The sequence below is a fragment of the Neovison vison genome, chromosome 1, assembly GCF_020171115.1.
Source record: "Neovison vison isolate M4711 chromosome 1, ASM_NN_V1, whole genome shotgun sequence".
NCBI lineage: Eukaryota > Metazoa > Chordata > Mammalia > Carnivora > Mustelidae > Neogale > Neogale vison.
In genome coordinates, this window is record NC_058091.1 from 121,352,229 (window position 1) to 121,374,777 (window position 22,549).

Genomic DNA, 22,549 nt, shown 5'->3' on the forward strand with positions numbered 1-22,549 from the left:
TCTCATCTCTAGAAAGGGGAGACCACACAATAAGATTCAGTCCCAGCACCACCCCCAGCCCAGGGTTCCCCTCCTATCACCTGCCCTCCAGCCCACAGTCCCACTACCCCCTCTCCCCGGGGTTGTCAGGGACAGAAGGCCCCTCCCTCATCCTCCTCAATGTTCCTCCCCCTCCCCCTCCCATCACTAGGGTGTCCAGGACATTGTGTGACTCAGGAAACAGCTCAGACGAGAGGCTTGCAGCAGGCAGAGGAGGAGGAAGGGGCCGTGGGAGCAGAGGAGGTGGCTCCGGCCACAGTGAGGGCTCTCAGGGTCCTTGCCTGAGAGGGCGGCGAAGGGCTCAGGGTCTGAGCTGGTGCTCTGGAATGCAGCCGCCTTCACTGCTGCTGCTGTTGCTGTGTCACTCAGTCGTCAAGACCAGAGGTGAGGCATGGGGCAGGGGAAGTGAGGGGACCCATCTTCCTTAAGAGGCTGTCGGTGGGTTGGGGGCAGAGGGCCAAGCCCCGTGCTTTTGAGGGGACACTGGATGGAGGAGAGTTTCACACAGGGAGGGAGGACTCTGCCCCTGGAGTTGCACAAGTCACAGCGATGGTGACTATCAAGGGAATGGGTGGGAAGGTGCCTGCCCCCACGGAAAACCCAGCTGGCCTTGGAGCCGGGGGACAGCAGGCCCTCACAATCGCATTTAGGAGGTGAAGAGGGGAAAAAAACGGACCACCTGCTAAGGGGAGGCTGCGACAAGAAAGCAGGAGATGGAGACACAGGAAGGTCAAGGGCTGACCGAGTCCGTTTCCCCGGCCCAGCTGTCCCCACCCGCCGGATGGCTCAATGCTGGGCCCTTCCGGGAGGAAATCCCTTCAACGTCTCAGCCATTCACCTTCCTGGAGTCCCTTGGGCCCCCGTCCTGAGCCCGGCTGTCCTGCTTCCCAGGGATGGAGCCTGAGGCTGGACTTGGGAGTCTGGAGAATAAACAGGAAAGGGGGTGGGGATTAAGAGCTGAAAGAATCTAGAGGCCTGGGGGTGGGAGGGGCTGGGGCTGGAGCACCACGTGGGGACCAGGAACCGAGCGGGTGGTGGTTGTGGGCACGTGTGTGGAGCTGGTGCAGGTAGGTCCCTCCAAAGCAGCTAGAGGAGGAAACAGGGAGCACAAATCTCCCCAGTCTCAAGCCATCCTCATCTCCATCCCTAGTGCTGCACTGTGGGGACTCCCCAGAGCCTTGTGCCAACGGAGGCACCTGCCTGAACTTATCTCAGGGACAAGGGACCTGCCAGTGAGTGTGCTCCCTGGGAGAGGGAGACTGGGGGTGGGGTGGGGGGCGGCGCAGGGCGGAGGGAGGACTGGGAAGGAAGGAGAAAGGGAGGTGGTAAAGGCTCTGAAGGGAAAGGAAAGCAAAGAAGGGAGGTGGGCAAGAAGGCAAAGAGGGCCCAATGACATGAGTCTTCTTCTCCCCCTTCCCCGCCCTCAGATGTGCCCCTGGCTTCTTGGGTGAGACCTGCCAGTTTCCTGACCCCTGCCTGGATGCCCAGCTCTGCCAGAATGGGGGCAGCTGCCAAGCCCTGCTTCCCACCCTCCCAGGCTCCCCCAGCCTTCCCTCTCCCTTGGCCCCCAGCTTCTCCTGCACCTGTCTCTCTGGCTTCACTGGCCAGAGGTGCCAGGCCCAACTCAAGGACCCCTGTTCTTCCTTCTGTTCCAAAATGGGCCGCTGCCACATCCAGGCCTCAGGCCGCCCACAGTGCTTCTGCCTGCCTGGATGGACAGGTGAGCACTGCAGGGGTGAGGGAGAGGGGACAGGCAGGAGCAGGGGCTGGGAAAGATAGAACGGGAGTCTGAGCGACAGGGAGCCCTTCTGAAGCCTGTGAGATCAAGCAGCTACTCTTGCTGACCATTTACCAGACACTGACCTTCACCAGCCCAGTGGTACCAATGGTTAAAATGTTGAAATATTTCCAAACCCGTCAGTGAATGGTTACTGCCATAGCCCCCTTATTGTACCACCCTAACCCTTCTCCTGGCCCCTCCACCCAGCAGCTAGAGGGTTCTTGCCCAGCACAAGGTGGGGGAAGGGGGAACCTCCAGGATTCTGCCTGATAGACATCTGAATGGCCTCTCTCTGAGAAGTGGGAGCCCGTGACAGCGCCTGGAAAAATGTGCTGGTGGAAGGGATCTGGCCCAGAGAGAGGAATGGGTGTCAACCCTGGGAAGAGGGGTGCAGCCCTGGGGCAAGGTGAGGGACCCCCGGCAGCAGGGTGTGCTAGCCTGAGGAAGCAGTCGGGAGTGCAGAACAGCGGAGAGCCCCTGGAGAGGCAGGCCCCTCTGACTACGAGGATGGAGGGGACTGGACGACTGGATAGGGTAGTGGAGGCCATGGGGGTAGGAAAGTGCGCTGTGAGCAGTGGACTAGAAACCAGGCTTCTCACACTTGGCCATGCTCAGCCCCTGAACATCCCAGAGAGGCTGATTTAGTGGGTCAGGAGTGGGTCCAGGCATGGAGATTTTTTAACTGCCCAGGTAATTCTGAGGAATTGGGGGTGAGAGGCCAGGCTGTGTGACAAGCACCATCAGTGTTAACTTGCCAGGCCCCGTGCTCGGAGCAGGGGCTCTGGGCAGCCATTCTCAGCCCAACCACCAAGGAAGCGTGTGCCCTTGAACTAGCTCTCTATGTCCTTGGTTGTCTGCTGATTTCCACATACAGTTGTTGAGAAAAGGACAGGGGCCATGCTCAGGCGGGGCTGACTTAGCTCAGTGCCAGCCACCCCCTGGCCATTGCCCCTGTGCCAGCAGCTGAGGGGGGCTCTCCTTATCATCTGGAACACTGTAGCCACCCAAAGATTAGGGAATCCAGAGGAGAGCGGCCAGAGAACTGCCCGAGGGTGCACAGCCAGCGGTGGGGAGGGGTGGGGGGCAGCAAAATGCTAAGTCTCCTGGGAGTTCCCACCTCCCCACCAAGGAAAGGTGACCCAGAGTTTCTCCGGCAGGGCCAATCAGCCATGCTCCCACCAACAACCACATGTCATATTTTCCAGAATGGCGAGGGGTGGTGGAGCAGGGCAAAGCAGGTATGGGAGGAAAGGGAAAGAAACATGAAAATCAGCCACAGAGAGAAGCCAGCCTGAGAGCTGCATTCTCTCAGATGAGCTGGGATTTGTGTAGTGCTACTGACAGCCCTCTCTGTCCTCTGGCTCAGGTGAGCAGTGTCAGCTTCAGGACTTCTGCTCTGCCAACCCCTGCATCAATGGAGGGGTGTGTCTGGCCACACACCCCCAGATCCAGTGCCTCTGCCCACCCGGCTTCGAGGGCCATGCCTGCCAACACGATATCAACGAGTGTTTCCTGGACCCGGGACCTTGCCCCAAGGGCACTTCCTGCCATAACACGCTGGGATCTTTCTGGTGTCTCTGCCCCACTGGGCGAGAGGATCCACACTGTGACCTTCAGCCAGGACCCTGCCCCTCTAGTGGCTGTTCCAATGGGGGCACCTGTCAGCTGTTTCCAGGAAGAGACTCTACCTTCCATCTCTGCCTCTGCCCCCAAGGTGTGTCCTAACCCGCAGCCCCTCTCCCTGAGTAAGGAGGGCACCTTCCCTCAGCTAATCTCATGAACCTGTCAGGTTTCACAGGCCCGGACTGTGAGGAGAACTCAGATGACTGTGCTGGCCACCAGTGTCAGAATGGGGGCACTTGCCAGGATGGGCTGGGCACCTACAGCTGCCTCTGCCCAGAGGCCTGGACAGGTGAGTCATGTAAGCCAAGTCCAGAGCACCTGCGACCCAGGTGGTCAGCCCCTGGCCTCCCCTCCTTGCAGGGCTCCCAGCTCCAGCTTTTGTCCCCTTCCCACCCAACCCTGCAGGTTGGGATTGCTCTGAAGATGTGGATGAATGTGAGGCTTCTGGTCCCCCTCGCTGCAGAAATGGTGGTACGTGCCAAAACTCGGCTGGCAGCTTCCACTGCGTGTGTGTGAGCGGCTGGGGAGGCACAGGCTGTGAAGAGAACCTAGATGACTGTATTGCTGCCACCTGTGCCCCAGGATCCACCTGCATTGACCGCGTGGGCTCCTTCTCCTGCCTCTGCCCACCCGGACGCACAGGTGTGACAGCGGGCCCAGGGAGGGGGCGGTAGAGACAGCAAGTGAGAGAGGCACCAAAAGGACAGCTGGGGGCTTTGAGCGGCCCTAGAGAGCCTCACAGCCACCCTGCCCTCCAGGACTCCTGTGCCACATGGAGGACATGTGCCTGAGCCAGCCGTGCCACGGGGAAGCCCAGTGCAGCACCAATCCCCTGACGGGCTCCACACTCTGCCTGTGTCAGCCCGGCTACTCAGGGCCCACCTGCCACCAGGATCTGGATGAGTGTCAGATGGGTAAGGCACCCCTGCCCACATCAGAGCCTCTCTCAGCCCCCAAGCAGCCTCTGCAAATTGTTTTTCAAGTGAAAAACACAATCATCTCTTTTTTCCTGATTTTGCCCAGATTTGGCATCTCTTCCCTACATAGTCTTCTCACCAATGCTCCACCCTCCAGACCTCATTTAGTCCCTCTGTGTCTTAAAGACACTGGCTCTCTCTCTAAACAGGCCCTCATGCCTTCCCTGGCAGTCTGGCCTCCTTGCCTTTCCATCCCGGGCCCCTGCGGACTCCTGACTCTTCTCTCCTCCCAGCCCAGCAAGGCCCCAGTCCCTGCGAACACGGCGGCTCTTGCCTCAACACCCCTGGCTCCTTTGACTGCCTCTGTCCCCCTGGCTACACGGGCTCCCGCTGTGAGGCTGATCACAACGAGTGCCTGTCCCAGCCCTGCCACCCCGGCAGCACCTGCCTGGACCTGCTCGCCACCTTCCACTGTCTCTGCCCACCAGGTATGAGATGCATGGGGCCTTGGGTATAGAATCAGGGGACTAATCCTGAACCCCCCAGTCATGACCCCTGCGGAATACAAACGGCCCCAGGCTAGCTAGGCTCAATTACCAAAGAATGCTTCTCATCTCCCACCCCAGATAAATGTTCTGGGATACCTGAGGCTCCTAGGAGAAGGGCTGCCACAGATGATAGCGAGCTTCACGCCGCTCAAGTCTGGGTGAGGGAAGAGCATTCATTTCATAGTCATTGTAAAGTGCACAGCCTGGTCCACTATACACAGAAGCTGCTCAAAAAAGAGCAGAACAGCAGCCTCTGCTCATGCCAACTCAGAATGTTCCTCCTAAACACAGAAACTCTCCCCTGTAGAGGCGCTTTAAATCTCAAAGGGCCTGTGTGCTTGGATTTGATACAACAGAAAAAAAGGTGCCACAGGAAATTCTCCTCAGGGACATATAGCCAATACCAGGAAGCTGAATGAAACCAGAAAAATACTAGCTTACTTCATGCCAGGAACCACCTGAGCATCTTACATGCCTTTTGTCATCTTTGCAACAATCCTATGAGGTCAGCATTGTTGCTGTGCCCATTTTATAAATGAAGAAACTGAGGCACAGAGAAGGTAAGTGAGTTGTCCAGATAGTAAGTGGCAGGGCCGGGATTCAAACCCACGGCTTCTGTAGATTTAACCACTACACAAAACAGCCTTTCTCAGTGGAGCAGCATCCAAGGTCAAAAGCGGAGAAAACCGTCCAGCAATCCAAGGGACAGGGATAGATGCCGGGGATCTTCACAAGCAGACTCCCCAGGCAAGAAGTGGGAGGCAGCTGAGGACTGGAGGCCCATCCAGTTTCAGTTTAGGGTGAGACTGTGGATACCAGGAGAAGCGCGAAGATACAGGACAAATATGGGACAAACAAACTCCCCAAATGCCCTTCAAATACCCACCTTGGGGATTCCTGGTCTCCCTGGCACAGAGGCCCACTTGGGTAGAACAAGAGACTTGAAGCTCCTCTAAGTAGATGCCCATTTGTCTCACTTGTACCTTGAGAACCTCCAGGCTCATTAGTCCAGCCGGGTGAGCCCACCTTCTGTGCAGAGAGTGGCCCCAATAGGTACTTCTTGCTGCCCCCATAGATCCCAGCAGGTGCCCCGCTCCCTGAGCTTACTCATCTGGAGAGGGCAGAGCTACACAGCAGAGCAGCAAGACCGCAGGCTCATCTCCAGCCCGCAGGCAGAGCATACCCTGGGAGGGGCTGCCTGATGGGGACACATACTGGTTCTAGAACCCGGGCCTCCTGGGCAGAAGGGGTGAGCTGTCCAGGCAGGGCTGACCTGGCTGAGCCTCAACCCGCACCACACCTCCATGTCCTCAGGCTTAGAAGGGCAGCTCTGTGAGGTGGAGACAGACGAGTGTGCCTCAGCTCCATGCCTGAACCAGGCCGACTGCCACGACCTGCTCAACGGCTTCCGGTGTGAATGCCTGCCCGGTGAGTGCCGATCCCACTCCAGCCCTCTGCCCCACTCTGAACCATAGTGCAGGCCCTGCGATCACCCCAAACCTCTTGAAGCTCACTCTGGCCTGGCCAAGGAGGCCCCCATTTCTCCAGCTCCTCTGCCCCCCAAACTCTCTTTTACCTTCCCCAGGTCTTCCCTGTATACTCACCCATCTTCATCTCTGCCCTGCCAAATGGCCCAAACTACCCTTTCCAGCCCTCCTCCAGAGTCCTCTGTGTGCTCTCCCTGCTCGTAGGGATCCGGGGCTGGTCCTGGCACCGCTCACCCTGGACACAGGGAACATTGCCCTGGCCTTCCTCTTCCAGCTTCATCAGACCCCTCTGTTCCCTGCTCTGATGATAATGGATGTTTATTGAATATTTACTCCAGGCCAGGCACTTGGCTGTGTACTTTTCAGACATTCTTCATTTAATCCTTTCAATGACACCATGAGGTATGTTCCCTTTTACAGAGGAGGAAACCGGAACCTAGAGAGCTCGATTAGCTTGCCCAAAGTCACACAGATAGCGGGTGGCTGAGCATCATTCCCTTGTTCTCTCCACCTGCCCAGGTGTCTTCTCTGGGAAGCCCTCTAGGTTCACCTTTCCTGGTGAGGGGAAGGGCTAGGACTTGCATTTATGCTTTCACACAATATATTTTTAGCCTTGATACAAATATCCAGTTACGGCTTATTTATATGAAGAATGAACTTACCAAGTTACTCTCTGTTATGTTCTCAAACTCAAATCGGTATTTGAGAAGCCCCGAAATTTGTGCCTCATTATATAATGAAACATGTAGACAAACCCCCAAACCAAGCCATCTGAAACAAGAACCTTTCCATTGCCATTTGTACCAATGTAATTTCTACATATGTAAAGAGAAGACTCTAAGTATTAACTCTAAATTTCTTATTTAAATCCATGAAATCATACCTGTACAGCTTAGTCAGAAATATTTGTAACAAACTGCCTAATGAATCTAGAGAAAAATCACTAAAAGGGAAGGAAGGAAAGGAGGGAGGGAGGGAGGAGGAAGGAAAGGAGGGAGGGAAAGAAAAAAAAAACATAAGACAACCTTTGCCATCTCTCCGCACTCACTCCCTGCCCCACCAGGATTCACTGGGTCCCAGTGTGAGGAGGACATCAATGAGTGTGGGAGCTCTCCCTGTGCCAATGGGGGGCAGTGCCAGGACCAGCCTGGATCCTTCCATTGCGAGTGTCTCCCAGGTAAACCAGGGCTCAAACACTGGAGGGGAGAGTGGGGCAAAGGACAGACTTCTGGTCAGGCTCCTTACCCTCCTGCTGTGCCACAGGCTTTGAAGGCCCGCGCTGTGAGGGAGAGGTGGACGAGTGCCTGAGTGGCCCATGCCCCGCTGGAACCAGCTGCCTGGATCTCCCCGGAGCCTTCTTTTGCCTCTGCCCCTCTGGCTTCACAGGTCAGCCAGGGAGGTATTAGAAAGGACTGGCAGGAGAGCTGAGCCCATATAGGGTGAGGCAGAGGTCACAACTGGGCATTCGAGGGCTGGGACATGAGAAGAGAAGGAGACGGGAACCCCTTGGAGTTATTCCATGCGCAACCTGCACAACTGTACAACCTGGGGCTGACGGCAGGTGTCATCCTTAGGGCACATGCTGGGCCCAATTATGAATCATGTGTGATTAGGGTTCCACAGGAAACCATTCATTTGCTTATTTAGCAAAAACATATTAAGTGTCTCCTCTGCCAGACACAGACACAAGCACAGTAAGAAAATTGCTCTCCTCAACTGGCTTTAAATCTAGAGCAGAGAGACCGCGAAGTCTTGTTGGTTATGGCCCAAAGGTACTCTAGGAGAGGACTGCACAGGATTCTATAGGAGCACAAAGGACCAGCCGACCAGACTAGAGATAAGAGGGCTTCATGGAGGAGGTGATGGCTGAGCCAAATTTTGAAGAATGAGTAGGAGTTTGTCATGATAGAGTGATTGCTTGTTTTAGCTGCAGGTTAACTGCATGCACAAAGGTGTGGAGGGAAAACTGAGCAGCTCAGCAGTTACAGGAAAATCCTGTCACACAGGGCCCTGTGTGTCATTCTGAAGAAGTTAGACTGTATCCTGAGGCAATAGGGAGCCACTGAAGGACAGCTTCATGGGGTGTGAGCAAGTCATACATAAGAAGTGGCTTTGGCCCCATCAAGGACATGGAGGGACTCTGTTTTCTCCCATCTCCCCACTGCAGGTCATGTCTGTGAGATTCCTGTGTGTGTCCCCAACCTGTGCCAGCCCACGAGAAAGTGCCAGGATCGGGAAGACAAGGCCCACTGCCTATGCCCCGACGGGAATCCTGGCTGTGCTCCCATTGAGGGCAACTGCACCTGCCACCATGGGCACTGCCACAGGTAAACTTCCAGGCCTCCCTGCACCGTCCCCCTGTCCTTCTCAACGAGGGCAGAGCACAGCCAGTGAGCAGGGAGCCTACGGGAAATGACAAAGAGAGAAGATGAAGGAGATGGCAAAGTGCTGAGCTCATTGCCAATTTGAGGGCACAACTAGTGAGTGATGTCCCATGGGGGCAGAAGTCATAAATCATGGGGGGAACCAAAGGCTAGGGGGTCAGAGCAGAAAGAAAAGCATTAGATCCCAGGGCCAATTCATCATACATTAGACAAATACTGAGCATCTACTATGTGTGGGTACTTTTCTAGGGACTGGAGAAATCACACAGAACAAAAGAGATAATGTGTCTGTTCTATTTTTTTTTTTTTAAGATTTTTATTTATTTATTTGACAGAGAGCGAGCATAAGCAGGGGAGCAGCAGAGGGAGAGGGAGAAGCAGGCTTCCTGACCCTGAGCTCCTGAGCAGGCTCCTAGGCAGGGAACCCAATACAGGGTTCGATCTCAGAACCCTGGGATCATGACCCAAGCCGAAGGCAATGCTTAACCGACTGAGCCACCCAGGTGCCCCAACACTTCTGCTCTCATGGAGCTTTCCTTCTAATTAGGAAAGAGAGACAATAAACAGTTACAGGAGAAATGTAGAGTATGGAAGGGGGACAATGCTAAGAGCAGAGCCACTGAAGAAAGGGGCCAGAGTCTCAGGGCAAAAAAAAAAAAAGAAGAGGTCCTAGGGGTTTGACCATTGATGGAGAGGATGAAGTGAAAAAACACCCACCAGAAGAAGAAAACCCTCCATTTTCTTTTCATGACCAGATCCTCATGTGTGTGTGACGTGGGCTGGACAGGACCAGAATGTGAAGCAGAGCTGGGGGGCTGCATATCCATGCCCTGTGCCCATGGGGGGACCTGCCAGCCCCAGCCCTCTGGCTACAACTGTACCTGCCCCCCAGGCTACACAGGTGAGGCCCTCCCTAAGCCACAGACATTCTGGGCTGGCCACCCTCTAATCGAGGGCAAGGCCAGTAGAGACATGTCCCAAGACTCTGGGTCTGGGTCACCACCCAGGAGAACGGGGCACAGGCTATAGGGAACACAGGTGATGTGCAAGAGGCAGTAAGAAAAGACAAAAGGTTGGATGGGAGAAAATAGGGATGGAGATGAGGGAAAGGAAGGGGAGGGGAGTGGAGGAAGACAAGAGAGAAGAGGATTCCCTCTCTCAGACCCTACTCACTTCCCTCAGGACCTACCTGCAGTGAGGAGGTGACAGCTTGTCATTCAGGGCCTTGCCTCAATGGTGGCTCCTGTAGCCCCAGGCCGGGGGGCTATTCCTGCACCTGTCCTCTGAGCCACACTGGGCCGCGTTGCCAGACCAGCACTGACCACTGTGCCTCTGGTGAGTGCCCACCGCATCCTCCAGCTGGGCCACAAGAGGATAGAGGAACCGGTCGGGGGGTGCCAAAATAACTGGGTGCCATAATGGGGTGCTGTTTTGATGGGGACAGGAGGGAGGGCGTGTGTGTCCTGTGTGTGGTGTGACTAAGGCTACAGGTCAGGTTACAGGCAAGGAACCCAAACCCTCACAGCCTCCTCTCTCCAGCCCCGTGCCTCAATGAGGGTACCTGTGTGAACAGGCCAGGCACCTTCTCCTGCCTCTGTGCTCCGGGCTTCCAGGGTCCACATTGTGAGGAAAGGACCCGTCCCAGCTGCGCTGACAAGTGAGCGAAGACCACCAAGAGGAAGGGAGGGGACCCCCTCAGCCTTCCCACCCTTCCTCTCCATCTCCTCTGGGGCTCCAGGCTGCCTCGAATTCCATATCGCAGATCCTTTCACTCTGCTTCCCTTTCTGGTTCCGCATCTCACCATCACGTCCCAACCTCCCTCCCCTTTGATTGCCCGGACTTCCTCCCACTGTGCCCTGTGTCCGTCCTGTTCCAGCCCCTGTAGGAACAGGGCAACCTGCCAAGATGGCCCCCAGGGCCCCCACTGCCTCTGCTCCCCTGGCTACACAGGAGGCAGCTGCCAGGTGAGCGGTGCTGAGCCAAGTTGCTGAGGAGGGTAGTGGCTGGAAGGCTCTGGTAGAAGGGTCTCTGGGACTAAAAGACAGAGCAGGGAGCTGGGGAGAGGTATCCACAGGAAAGGGGGTCTGGAATCTAGGAGTGGAGTGAGGTTTGCATGGAATAGAAAGAATGAAAGGATTTCTGATGCCAGGGATGCTCTGGGATGTGGGTATCAGAGGAAACCAGGGTGGGAGGGGGGCTATCACCGGTCCCCAGACCATTCAGGAGAGAGTTTGAGAAGTAAGGATTTTGAGGAGCTAGCTGAAAACCTTCTCTGGGTCTAAACACATGATATTCTGTCCTGATTCTTGCTCCCTCCCAAACCTCAGACTCTGATGGACTTATGTGCCCTGAAGCCCTGTCCACACAATTCCCACTGCCTCCAGACTGGGCCCTCCTTCCAGTGCTTGTGCCTCCAAGGATGGACCGGCCCTCTCTGTAACCTGCCACTGTCCTGTCAGAAGGCTGCTCTGAGCCAAGGTACTGACCCAAGGACCAAGGGGGAGCAGATGAAGAGAGTAAGGGTGTCCCCTCTACCTGATCCCTGATGGCATACACACACAACATTTGTCCAAAACAACCAACTGAGAGTCAAAGTAACACAAACCAAACACTATTACTGATGCTACAGCTCTTGGGGCAGCCTACCACCACTTAGCTTCTATCCCCATGCTCAACACAACTCAAGCAATACCAACCCGTCCAGCCAACAAGACTCCAGCTTAACACAACCCCTGGGACATAGCTCACTGCGAAGCAACCCAACTCTGTCATGACCAATCATAACTCACCTAGAGTGGACCACACTTCACTTCACTCAACTCAACGGCTGCTTCCCACTCACTAGGGGCCAAGCCCCTTGTAAAAGAACATACCCCTCATTCATATGAGGCTTACTATGAACAGAACTCAAGCAGGAGCCTCTTGTGGGCTTAAAGGATAGAAACCACAGTGAGGGAACATCAGAGGATGCAAATTCAGGAGACAGACTTAGCCCATTAGTTAACCCCCCTCCCAAAGTTTCCTTTGAGTTCTTTCTTCCTTGAGACTTGTTTTAAACTAAGAATACAGTTGCTTATAATGATCTAAAAAGCTTAACAGGAGGTATCTCTCCCCATTCTGGCACAATAGGCAGGAGGGGGATCTTGATGTTACAACCTTTTCAGCACCAGAAGTTACTGACTCCTCTGGCTCCAAGTGGCCTCCCCCCACCCCAGGAATGTCAGTGATCCCCAAGAGCTGCTCTAGGTCTGGGGCCCCTGAGAAACTTTCCTCTCCACTTAGCTACATCCATCCCTGTTTGCCTCTCTCCTCAGGCACAGAAGTGTCTTCCCTGTGCCAGAATGGAGGCGTCTGCCTTGACAGAGGCTCCTCCTACTTCTGCCGCTGCCCTCCCGGATTCCAAGGCAGCATATGCCAGGACAGGGTGGACCCATGTGAATCCAGGCCCTGCCAGCATGGGGCCACCTGCATAGCCCAGCCCAGCGGCTATCTCTGCCAGGTGAGCAGGCCTAGAGGAGAATGGGGAGGGGAGACAAGGGCGGGCTGCACATGGGAAAAGCCACTGGGCAGGGCACTAATGCATTCATCTGCTTTTCCTTTCTTTACCCCACACAGCCAACCTATCCCCAAATCATGTCCTTTTGCCTCCTAAATCTTTTTTTTTTTTTTAAAGATTTTATTTATTTATTTGACAGAGAGAAATCACAAGTAGGCAGAGAGGCAGGCAGAGAGAGAGAGAGAGGAGGAAGCAGGCTCCCTGCTGAGCAGAGAGCCCGATGCGGGACTCGATCCCAGGACTCCGAGATCATGACCTGAGCCGAAGGCAGCGGCTTAACCCACTGAGCCACCCAGGCGCCCCTGCCTCCTAAATCTTTATCAACTCTGGCCTTCCTCCTTCACCCTTTGTCCCACTGCCTCCGTCCAGGCCTCTGCTGCAGGCTACCTGGGCACCTGGAGCTCCCTGTCCCTGCCCTAGAGGCTCAGCCTTTACTCCACCACCAGGTGCTCTGCTGAAAATGTTAAGCTGGCCTGTCACTCCCCACTTAAACCCCTTCAGTGGCTGCCCACCTCTTTGACAGTGAAGTCCGAGGCCCTGGTGACCGGCCTGCCTCCCGGGTCTCATCCCACCCTATGCCCACACTCCTGCTCTCTGCTCCAGCAGCTGCTGGCTTCCCTGCACACCCCGTTTACTGGCTCTTCGTGCTCTTCCCCACCCCTCTTCCACTGATGGTGCCCAAGAGGTGCCTTCCTCAGGAAAATTTCCCTAACTTCTCTCCAGACTGGGTTTGGGCCTCTCTTTGGTGGTTCCAGTCACCGAGCAGCAGAGACAAAGCTGGGATTCAAGTCGGAGCAGCCTGATGCCTGTACTCCGAACTCCCAGCTTTGGGGGCGCCTGAGTGACTCAGTCAGTTAGGCATCTGACCTTGATTTCAGCACAGGTCATGATCTCAGGGTCATAAAATCCAGCCCTGCATTTGGCTCCAGGCTGGGTATGGCACCGGTTTAAGATTCTCTCCCTCTTCTTCTGTGCCACACAAACACACACCAAAAAAAAAAAAAAAAAGAGGGGCACCTGGGTGGCTCAGTCGTTAGGTATCTGCCTTTAGGCTTGGGTCATGATCTCAGGGTCCTGGGATCAAGCCCTGCATCAGGCCTCTTGCTTGTGTTCCCTCTCTCTGTGTGTCATCTCTGTCAAATAAATAGATAAAATCTTAAAAAAAAAAAAAAAAAAAAAAAAGAACCCTGACTTTGAATAAAAGACATGATGCAGATCCCCTAAACATTTTCTTTGACTTTTTAAATTTTTTATTCAAACACACATGAAAGCAATGTACTAATTAGTAGTGAACAGCCCTGCACCCATGACTCAGCTTTACCTCCCCTTTCCTGAGACTCCTTCTCTCAGACATCCCCAAAACACCCCACTCACCTGCTTCTCTCAACCCTCTGGCCACTCCCCAGATTCTCTGTTAACTCCCTCTTTTCTCCGCCTTTCGGAAGCCTTGCTGGTACTGTGTTCTTACATGCTCTCCTTTCTCTTGCAAGAACTAAGCCCATGGTACAGAACCTCAGCAATGACCCTGCTCCTACTAGCAGAATGGCATGAAGCAAGCCCCAAATGCTTAAGGGCACTGGTTAGGACATCACAGACTCGCACTGAATCCCAGCTCTGCCACCAGTTAGAAGTGTGACATGTGCAAGTCACTCAGCATTTCCAGGAATCAGTTGCCTTTTCTATAAAGTGAGAATCAAATGAGATACATCTGCTGGGTTTTGGGGGAGAGTTTTGTGAGGTTATGTATAGAAACCATGTAATAAATGCTGTCTCTCTCTTCTGGTTGAATGAGAACTTAACAGAAGTGGGGAGGAGTTCTAATTCTCTTCATATTCCTAGTCCTTAAAACAATGCCCGGCACAAAGTCTGCACTCAGTAAATGCTTACAAATTAATCAACAAAGGATGCCTGGGTGGCTGAGTCATTAAGCGTTAAGCGTCTACCTTCAATTCAGGTCTCGATCCCAGGTTCCTGGGATTGAGCCCTGCACTGGACTCCCTGCTTGCCCTGGAGGGGGTGGGGGGTTAGGGGGCCAGAGATGGGGGCTGCTTCTCCATCCCCCACTCCCTCTGCTTGTGTTCCCTCTCTGGTTGTTTCTGTCAAATAAAGAAATAAAATATTTTTTAAAAAATGATAAAGCATGACAGAGCCTGGTGGAGGTATGGTGGGGGAAGGAGGTCTTACCAAAAATGGACCTATTGCTTAGTGGCAGTGGATCCTAAGATGCTTCGGGACTGCTGGAGGGGCTAAGTTGCAAGCCACTGAACGAAGGTGTGTCATGGAGTTGAGACAGAAGGGTTGGGCTACACAGGGCTGCAATTGACAGTAAACTGAATGATGCTTTGAACTGGAAGGTGGGGAGAAGGCTGGGCAGATGATCTTGAGCTGGGTCCAAAGTAGCGCTGGGATGGGTGGGATGACTGCTTCCCTGTCTGACCCTCTTTGCCTACAGTGTGCCCCAGGCTACAGTGGACAGAACTGCTCAAAGGAATCCAACGCTTGTCAATCCCAGCCCTGTCACAACCATGGGACCTGCACCCCCAAAGCTGGAGGCTTCTACTGCACCTGCCCTCCAGGCTTTGTGGGGCTGCGGTGTGAGGGGGACGTAGACGAGTGTCTGGACCGGCCCTGCCACCCCACAGGCACAGCAGCCTGCCACTCTCTGGCCAATGCCTTCTACTGTCAGTGTCTGCCTGGATACACGGGTGAGGCCTGGGAGGGTGTGTGCAGGCACACCTGGGGCACAGCTGATCTCCCAATCCCCACCCACAAGGCAACCTAGTCACTGTGTTTATCCCCCTGCCTCCACACCACACCCTAGAGACTATGCCCAGGATTCCCCTGCCTGAGCAGGTAGGGCTGGGTTAATTCCCAGGAATGAGCTAGGGAGGAGGCAGTGACAGAAGCAGGGTGTGACATCTGATCCCACCCCATCACAGGCCAGTGGTGTGAAGTGGAGACAGACCCCTGTCAGAGCCAGCCCTGCTCCCATGGAGGGTCCTGTGAGACTAAAGTAGGACCACCCCTGGGTTTCACCTGCCACTGCCCCCAGGTGAGTGAACGCAAAGCTGTCTTCTCTGTTGCCCCCAACACTGATGCAAGGTGAGAATGCCTGAACTGGGATCCTAGAGGGGAGCCCAGGGAGCACTAGAGGTCTATTACTGTGAAAGCTAGCCCATGTTACAGTGGTAAATGATTCAGAACCAATTCAGGGGGAAAGGCAGGATCAGGTGGTAGCATGAATGGAATTTTCAGAAATCACAGGCACTGCCTAACACAAGACCCCAAAGTCAAGCTGGGTGAGACCTTGGATAAGTTCTTTTACCTGTGTGTGTGTGTGTGTGTGTGTGTGTGTGTTTGTGTGTGTGTTTATGGACTTCAGATCAGGTTAATTGTAAGACTTGGTTCATGGTACACTAACATCATTGATTTGTGCATGTCTTTCTTTGATTTCTTCTTACAACACCCATAAACCGATAAACAATAACTCACATGTGCTTATGTCTTCCTCTATCCCATTCCCCTTCCAGAGAAGGAAAAGTATATAACCCTATGTACAGCGATAAAGATATTAATTACTACCACTCTGTAGGTGGTTAGTCTCCTAGGTTGTTGCACACAGCTGTGGTTCATCTATTTTCACCACTGCGCAATATGTCATTGTGTGAAAGTACCACGGACCATGGTTTCAACATCTATAAAATGATGAACTTGATGTTCTCTGAGGCCCCTTCCAGATATGAGACTATAAGACCCACTGAGAGTCTGCTTGTCTGGGGGAGGGTTGAAAGAATAATAAAGGGCCTCCCCCAATCTCTCTCTCCTCTTCACAGGGTTTTGAGGGCCCCACCTGCAGCCACAGAGCCCCCTCCTGTGGCCTCCATCACTGTCACCATGGTGGCCTGTGTCTGCCCTCCCCCAAGCCTGGCTTCCCACCCCACTGTGCCTGCCTCCGTGGCTACGGGGGCCCTGACTGCCTGACCCCTCCGGCTCCTCACGGCTGTGGCCCTCCTTCTCCATGCCTACACAATGGCAGTTGCTCAGAGATCCCTGGACTTGGGACCCCAGGCTTCCGATGCTCCTGCCCTCCCAGCTCCCCAGGGCCCCGGTGTCAGAGGCCTGGAGCAAAGGGATGCGAGGGCAGAGGTGGAGATGGGGCCTGTGACGCTGGCTGCAGCGGCCCTGAAGGAAATTGGGATGGGGGAGACTGCTCTCTGGGGGTCCCGGACCCCTGGAAGGGCTGCCCTTCCCACTCCCAGTGTTGGCTTCTCTTCCGGGATGGGCAGTGCCACCCGCAGTGTGACTCTGCTGAGTGTTTGTTTGATGGCTACGACTGTGAGACTCCTCCGACCTGCACGTGAGCCTGAAACCCTGACTTGGGGGTGACGTGTGGGGGAGGGCAGAGTGAGGCAGGAGGAAGGACATAGATGCCTCTGGGTTGCAGTGTGAGTACAGCCTCAAGCTCCGGGGAGTTTCCACCCTAATAACCGTTGCTAAGTAGGAGTAGAAGACACTGGGCTCCAGTCCAGGGGAGTAGGGCAGCATCAATATTTAACATGGGGACCAGGAAGGAGGGCACCACCTCTGTCTGGCCTCCTCTCTCAGAGTTGTGGGACCTCTGACCTCAAGCCTCTTTCTCTGTGCCCATTGCCATGGAGTATCTACCCTAGCAACCAGCGCCCCTGGTTGGGCCTTGGACTCTCCTTCAGGGTGACAGGAGTGCTTGGGAGGGTGTGACACAAGGGTGTGACAGACATTAGAGGGTCTGGGCTACCTGCCATCCAGGACCTGACTAAGCCCGTTGCTCCAGAGCTCTCCCCACTTAGCAATCAGTACCTAGAGGCAGTGGAATATCAGACATCTCTCTGGAATGAAAAAGGGGGTCGGGTTTCTTTGGGAATCCTGAGTCCCCCTTTCCTCACCCTACAGTCCAGCCTATGACCAGTACTGCCACGATCACTTCCACAATGGGCACTGCGAGAAAGGTTGCAACACTGCAGAATGTGGCTGGGATGGAGGTGACTGCAGGCCTAAAGATGGGGATTCAGAATGGGGGCCCTCCCTGGCCCTGCTGGTGGTGCTGAGCCCCCCAGCCCTGGACCAGCAGCTGCTTGCCCTGGCCCGGGCGCTATCCCTGACTCTGAGAGTGGGGCTCTGGGTAAGGAAGGATAGTGATGGCAAGGACATGGTGTACCCCTATCCTGGGCCCCAGGCCGAAGAGGAGCTGGGAGGAACCCCGGACATCTCCCATCAGGAGAGAGCAACCCCTCACACACAGCCTGTGGGCAAGGAGACCGACTCTCTCAGCACTGGGTAAGAAGGCGGGGCCAGGGGAGCGGTGCGCCAGACACCAGCTTTTTAGTGGGTGGAGGGAAGGGAGCCAGGGACCAACACAGGGGTCTCTGGGGCACCTCCCCTACAGGTTTGTGGTGGTGATGGGTGTGGATTTGTCCCGCTGTGGCCCTGACCACCCTGCATCCCGCTGTCCCTGGGATCCTGGGCTCCTGCTCCGCTTCCTCGCCGCCATGGCGGCAGTGGGGGCCCTGGAGCACCTGCTGCCGGGACCCCTACTGGCTGCCCATCCTCGTGCTGGCACCGGTAGGTGACCCCCCTCATCTCCCCTGACATTGCTCCCGACCCACTTCCAGCAATGGAGGCCAAATGACACAGGATTGCAGGGACTGCAGATGGTAGGTGTAGAGACTGACCCTTGTGAACCTCGTTCTCTAACTGGATCTCCTCATGGCCCCTTTGCCCTTCAGTCTCCTTCCTCATTTCCCTAAGTACTTTATCCTAACCTTTATCATCTGGTCCATCCTCTACTAAGTGCAATCATCCCTCTGTCAAACAGCTCACAGTACAGGAAAGAATCATAGCCCATACAACACTTCCTACAGGCCAGGCCTTGCTCTAAGGGCTTTTTATAGTATCAACTCATTTAATCCTCCCAACAACACCATAAAGCAGGTACTATTATGATTCCCGCTTTGCATGAGGAAACTGATGAAAGAAGTTACTGCACTTGCCCAGAGGTCTCACAGTTAGTTCCCAGCCTCAAGAGAAATGGTCTCTTTTTGTGACTGTGTCTCTCCCGCCAGCACCACCCACCAACCAGCTTCCCTGGCCTGTGCTGTGCTCCCCTGCGGCCGGGGTGCTTCTCCTGGCCCTTGGGGCTCTTCTGGTTCTTCAGCTCATCCGGAGGCGGCGCCGAGAGCATGGGGCCCTCTGGCTGCCCCCTGGATTCATTCGAAGGCCTCGAACTCAGCCGGCTCACCGCAGACGCCGGCCTCCCCTGGGTGAAGACAGCATTGGCCTCAAGTAAGAGTGAGGAGGAAAGGGGTTCAGGGAGGGAACCCTTTTCTGTGGAGGCATTTATGATCAGAATTTGATGACAGAGGAAGGGGAGACGGGGAGGAAGGCTGCTGGAAGTCCTGGGGACCCTGAAGGTCCTCTACCCAAACACCCCCTTCCAGGGCACTGAAGCCAGAGGCAGAAGTTGATGAGGATGGAGTTGTGATGTGCTCAGGCCCCGAGGAAGGAGAGGAGGTGGGCCACGTGATAGTACTGGGGCAGGAATGGTCCTGAGGTAATGGCAGAGTTGAAGGGAAGAGTCAGCCTTCCTTCACTCATCCTTGTTCTGATCCCCAAGGCTGAAGAAACGGCCTCACCCTCCAAATGCCAGCTCTGGCCTCTGAGCAGTGACTGTCAGGAGCTCCCCCAGGCAGCCATGCTGACTCCTCCCCAGGAATCAGAGATGGATGTCCCTGACGTGGACACACGTGGACCTGGTATGTGAGTTAACCCAGACCAAGAAAAGGAAAATTCCCGTTGACTCTTTTAGAATCAGAAAGTCTTTTGATATTAGAACTGAGAAAATTAAGTTTAGAGTTAGTGCCTTAGAATAGTGATTCTTAAAGTGTGGTCCCGGGACAGAAGAATCAGGCATCATCAGGGCAATTGTTAGAAATGCAAATTCTCAGGCTCCACTCCAGAGCTACTGACTCAGAAATCCTACGTCTGCTGTCTTACTGCTTTACAAACTCCTGTCAATCACTGAGGTACACATTAGGTGAGTGAGAGGAAACCAGAACACTTGTTCATAGCTGAGGGTTTTTTCTTTTTTTAAAAGGCATTTACTTACTGTAATACTAGGGACTGTGTATTTTAACCACCCCTCCAGGTAAGTCTGATCCAGACTCAAGTTTGAGAACCACTGCCTGGAATGTCTAAGAATTAAGGCACACTGGCTCCTTTACAGACGAGGAAACCGAAGCACAGAAAAAAGTAAAAAAGTCATGATTAAAGACACACAAAATCAAGAGCCAGAGCTGGGCTTCCTGACACCTCCGGCTATGATTCTCCCCGAACTGTCATGTTCTCCTCCCACAGTCACGTCCTTTTGACTAACTTGTCTCCCATTCTTCATGTCTCCCATCCACAGACGGGGTAACACCCCTGATGTCAGCAGTTTGCTGTGGGGGAGTGGAGTCCAGGACCTTCCAGGGGGCATGGTTGGGAAGCCCTGAGCCCTGGGAACCCCTGTTAGGTGGAGGGGCCTGTCCCCAGGCTCACACTGTGGGCACTGGGGAGACGCCCCTGCACCTGGCTGCCCGATTCTCCCGGCCAACTGCTGCCCGCCGCCTCCTTGAGGCTGGAGCCAACCCCAACCAACCAGACCGAGCAGGGCGCACCCCTCTGCACACTGCTGTGGCTGCTGATGCTCGGGAGGTTTGCCAGGTCAGTGCACACTGGGGTCGCTAAAGGAACAAGGGATGCTTACAAGGGCAAGGCAAAAGCATCCCCTAGGGTTTGGCAGAGAGGAAGGTGATGTGAGATTGGGGGTCTGAAAGAGAAACAACAGATGGCCAAATATGGACTGGGAGCTGGTTAAGAGTGTGAGGGGCCTGAGCGAGCAGTCCAGGACAAACAGGGTTCACTGGCCCTCTCTGGACCCCCAGCTCCTACTCCGCAGCAGACAGACTGCCGTGGATGCACGGACAGAGGACGGGACCACAGCCCTGATGCTGGCCGCCAGGCTGGCGGTGGAGGACCTGGTTGAAGAACTGATCGCAGCCCAAGCAGATGTGGGGGCCAGAGATAAATGGGGTACGGATCTGGAGAGGTTGGTGTTGTGCTGTGGAGAAGTGGCACAGATGGAGTGTGAGAGAAGATGCAAAAAAAGGAAGCAGCAGAGAGTCCAACTGCAGACGGGGGGGGGGGGGGTCCCCTCCCACCTAGCCATGAGGGTGGTAAATCTGCAGTGCGACGTCAGTATGGAATCTACCCTGTGATCCTCAACAACATACCCACACTGCCCTAACCCACTGGAAACTAGGCTGAGGAAGGAGTGTCTGTGAGAAGGGGGAGAGGTCTAGTGGGGGTAGGTCTCCCGGTCCCACCGAGCCCAGAACAATGCCCCATTGTCCCTCCCGCGCGCCGGTGACGCTAAGAGAAGCAGGGCTTCCTGCCGGCCGGCGGTCACCCGGGTAACGCTTCCGCCTTTGAGGTAACCCCCGCGGGCCCAAATAAGTCCTTCCCCCAAAACCAGAATCCGTGGGAAACAGGAACCCTGGCGTCTGTTTCCCAGCCTCGGAGTAACAACCACCCACGTCGTTCCCTAGGAAAAACCGCGCTGCACTGGGCCGCCGCCGTGAACAACGCCCGGGCTGCCCGCTCCCTTCTCCAGGCCGGAGCCGACAAAGACGCCCAGGACAGCAGGGTTAGACCAGGAGCGGGCTCTACTAAAACAAAGCACAACAGGGCGTGGGAATGGCGGAAAGCGCGGGAAGCCACCCGACCTGAAGGGGGAAAGGCTGGTGCCCAAGTGGGTGGAGTCCGGAAGGACCACTCTGTGGGCGTGGCCCCCCTGACCTCGCCCCCTGGCGGTTTCCTCTGGCACAGGAGCAGACGCCGCTGTTCCTCGCGGCCCGAGAAGGGGCGGTGGAAGTGGCTCAGCTGCTGCTTGGGCTGGGAGCGGCCCGAGGACTGCGCGACCAGGCCGGGCTAGCGCCCGGGGACATCGCCCGACAGCGCAATCACTGGGATCTGCTGACGCTGCTGGAGGGGGCGGGGTCACTGGAGGCGCGTCACAAAACCACGCGGGGCCGCGGGGCGGGCCCCTTCCCGCGCTCGCGGACAGCGTCTGGCAGCTTGCCCCCGCGGGGGGGCGGGGCCCCATCGCGCTGCAGGACTCTGTCGGCCGGAGCCCCCCCGCGCGGGGTCGGAGCATGTCTGCAGGCCCAGACTTTGTCCGTAGAATGGGCGGCGCGCGGGAGCGGAGCCTACTCGCATTGCCAGGGTCTTTCGAAAGGAGGAGCTGGAGGAGGCCTGCGCCCGGGAGCCCGTAGGTTTTCTGCAGGCATGCGCGGGCCTCGGCCCAACCCTACAATAGTGCAAGGAAGATCCGGGGTCGCTTCCGGAAGCGGGGGTGGGGCCTCGGCTGATGACTGGCCCTGCGATTGGGTTACCCTAGGGCCCTGCGGCCCCACCTCCAACACTCCCATTCCGCCTCTTTGCCTTACGCCGTCCCCCGAGCGGGGATCCCCTCAAGTTGCCTGGGGTCCCCCAACCCACCAAGTAATACCTTTAAGCGCGGAAGGCGAGGGTCAAGAGTAGGACGCTACATGACAGGGAGGGATTCTAAAAATGGGCACCCATTCTGGGACAATCTGGAAAGACTCCAGATTTTAAGATCCCAGAGCCCCAAAAGTGAGGGGTCATGAGTATGCTGTCCTTTCCCAGATGAGTGTATGCCCACTCCGTCTTCCACGTGGAGAAGCTGCAGCCCTGGAAAAAGGGTTTGGGGTGCTGGAACGACGGGGGCCTAGCCCTTCTCCCAGGGCATAAGGGTGAGGGGCTACCCAAGGGTGGAGTGGAACTGGGGATGTACCTCTGAACTGGAACCAGTAACTGCAGACATCTAAGATGTAAGATGTTCTTTCCTGTATATTGTATCCAAAGGAAGCCCCTTATCACCCATCACACCCACCACCTACAAATGGCTGACAAATATTTAGAGTGCCCACTATGTGCCAGGCACTGTGTAGGTGCTGAAGTGGGGGGCCAACGCCACTCCAGCTGATGATTCCTTGCACTCTCACCACTTTCCTCAACAATCCTTTGCAGGGATGAGGCGCCATTCTTCTCACCTCTATCTCTATTTAAGAACCTTTAATCTGTCACCCCATAATAAAGCTTATTTGAAATGTTAACCC

General features: G+C 55.3%; 1 protein-coding gene across 2 annotated transcripts; it reads left to right on the forward strand.

Moving 5' to 3' along the window:
* The first annotated feature begins 224 nt into the window (after positions 1–224).
* On the forward strand, positions 225–22,546 carry NOTCH4 (notch receptor 4). 2 transcript variants are annotated; one of them, XM_044255814.1, is made up of 31 exons: positions 225–423; positions 1,190–1,271; positions 1,467–1,759; positions 3,186–3,533; positions 3,609–3,731; positions 3,848–3,913; positions 4,025–4,084; positions 4,201–4,356; positions 4,653–4,847; positions 6,222–6,335; positions 7,458–7,571; positions 7,658–7,780; positions 8,562–8,721; positions 9,534–9,679; positions 9,961–10,113; positions 10,318–10,435; positions 10,656–10,743; positions 11,107–11,257; positions 12,094–12,278; positions 14,788–15,040; positions 15,275–15,387; positions 16,169–16,692; positions 17,265–17,648; positions 17,758–17,933; positions 18,434–18,653; positions 18,809–18,881; positions 18,985–19,123; positions 19,777–20,072; positions 20,294–20,441; positions 20,957–21,054; positions 21,237–22,546. In XM_044255814.1, the coding sequence occupies exons 1-31, from the start codon at positions 366–368 to the stop codon at positions 21,948–21,950; spliced, it is 5,871 nt and encodes a 1,956-aa protein (XP_044111749.1). In that variant the 5' UTR covers positions 225–365; the 3' UTR covers positions 21,951–22,546. The 2 variants fall into 2 exon arrangements, with proteins under 2 accessions (XP_044111749.1, XP_044111741.1); XM_044255806.1 differs by having other exon boundaries at positions 3,848–4,084.
* The last annotated feature ends 3 nt before the right edge of the window (positions 22,547–22,549 follow it).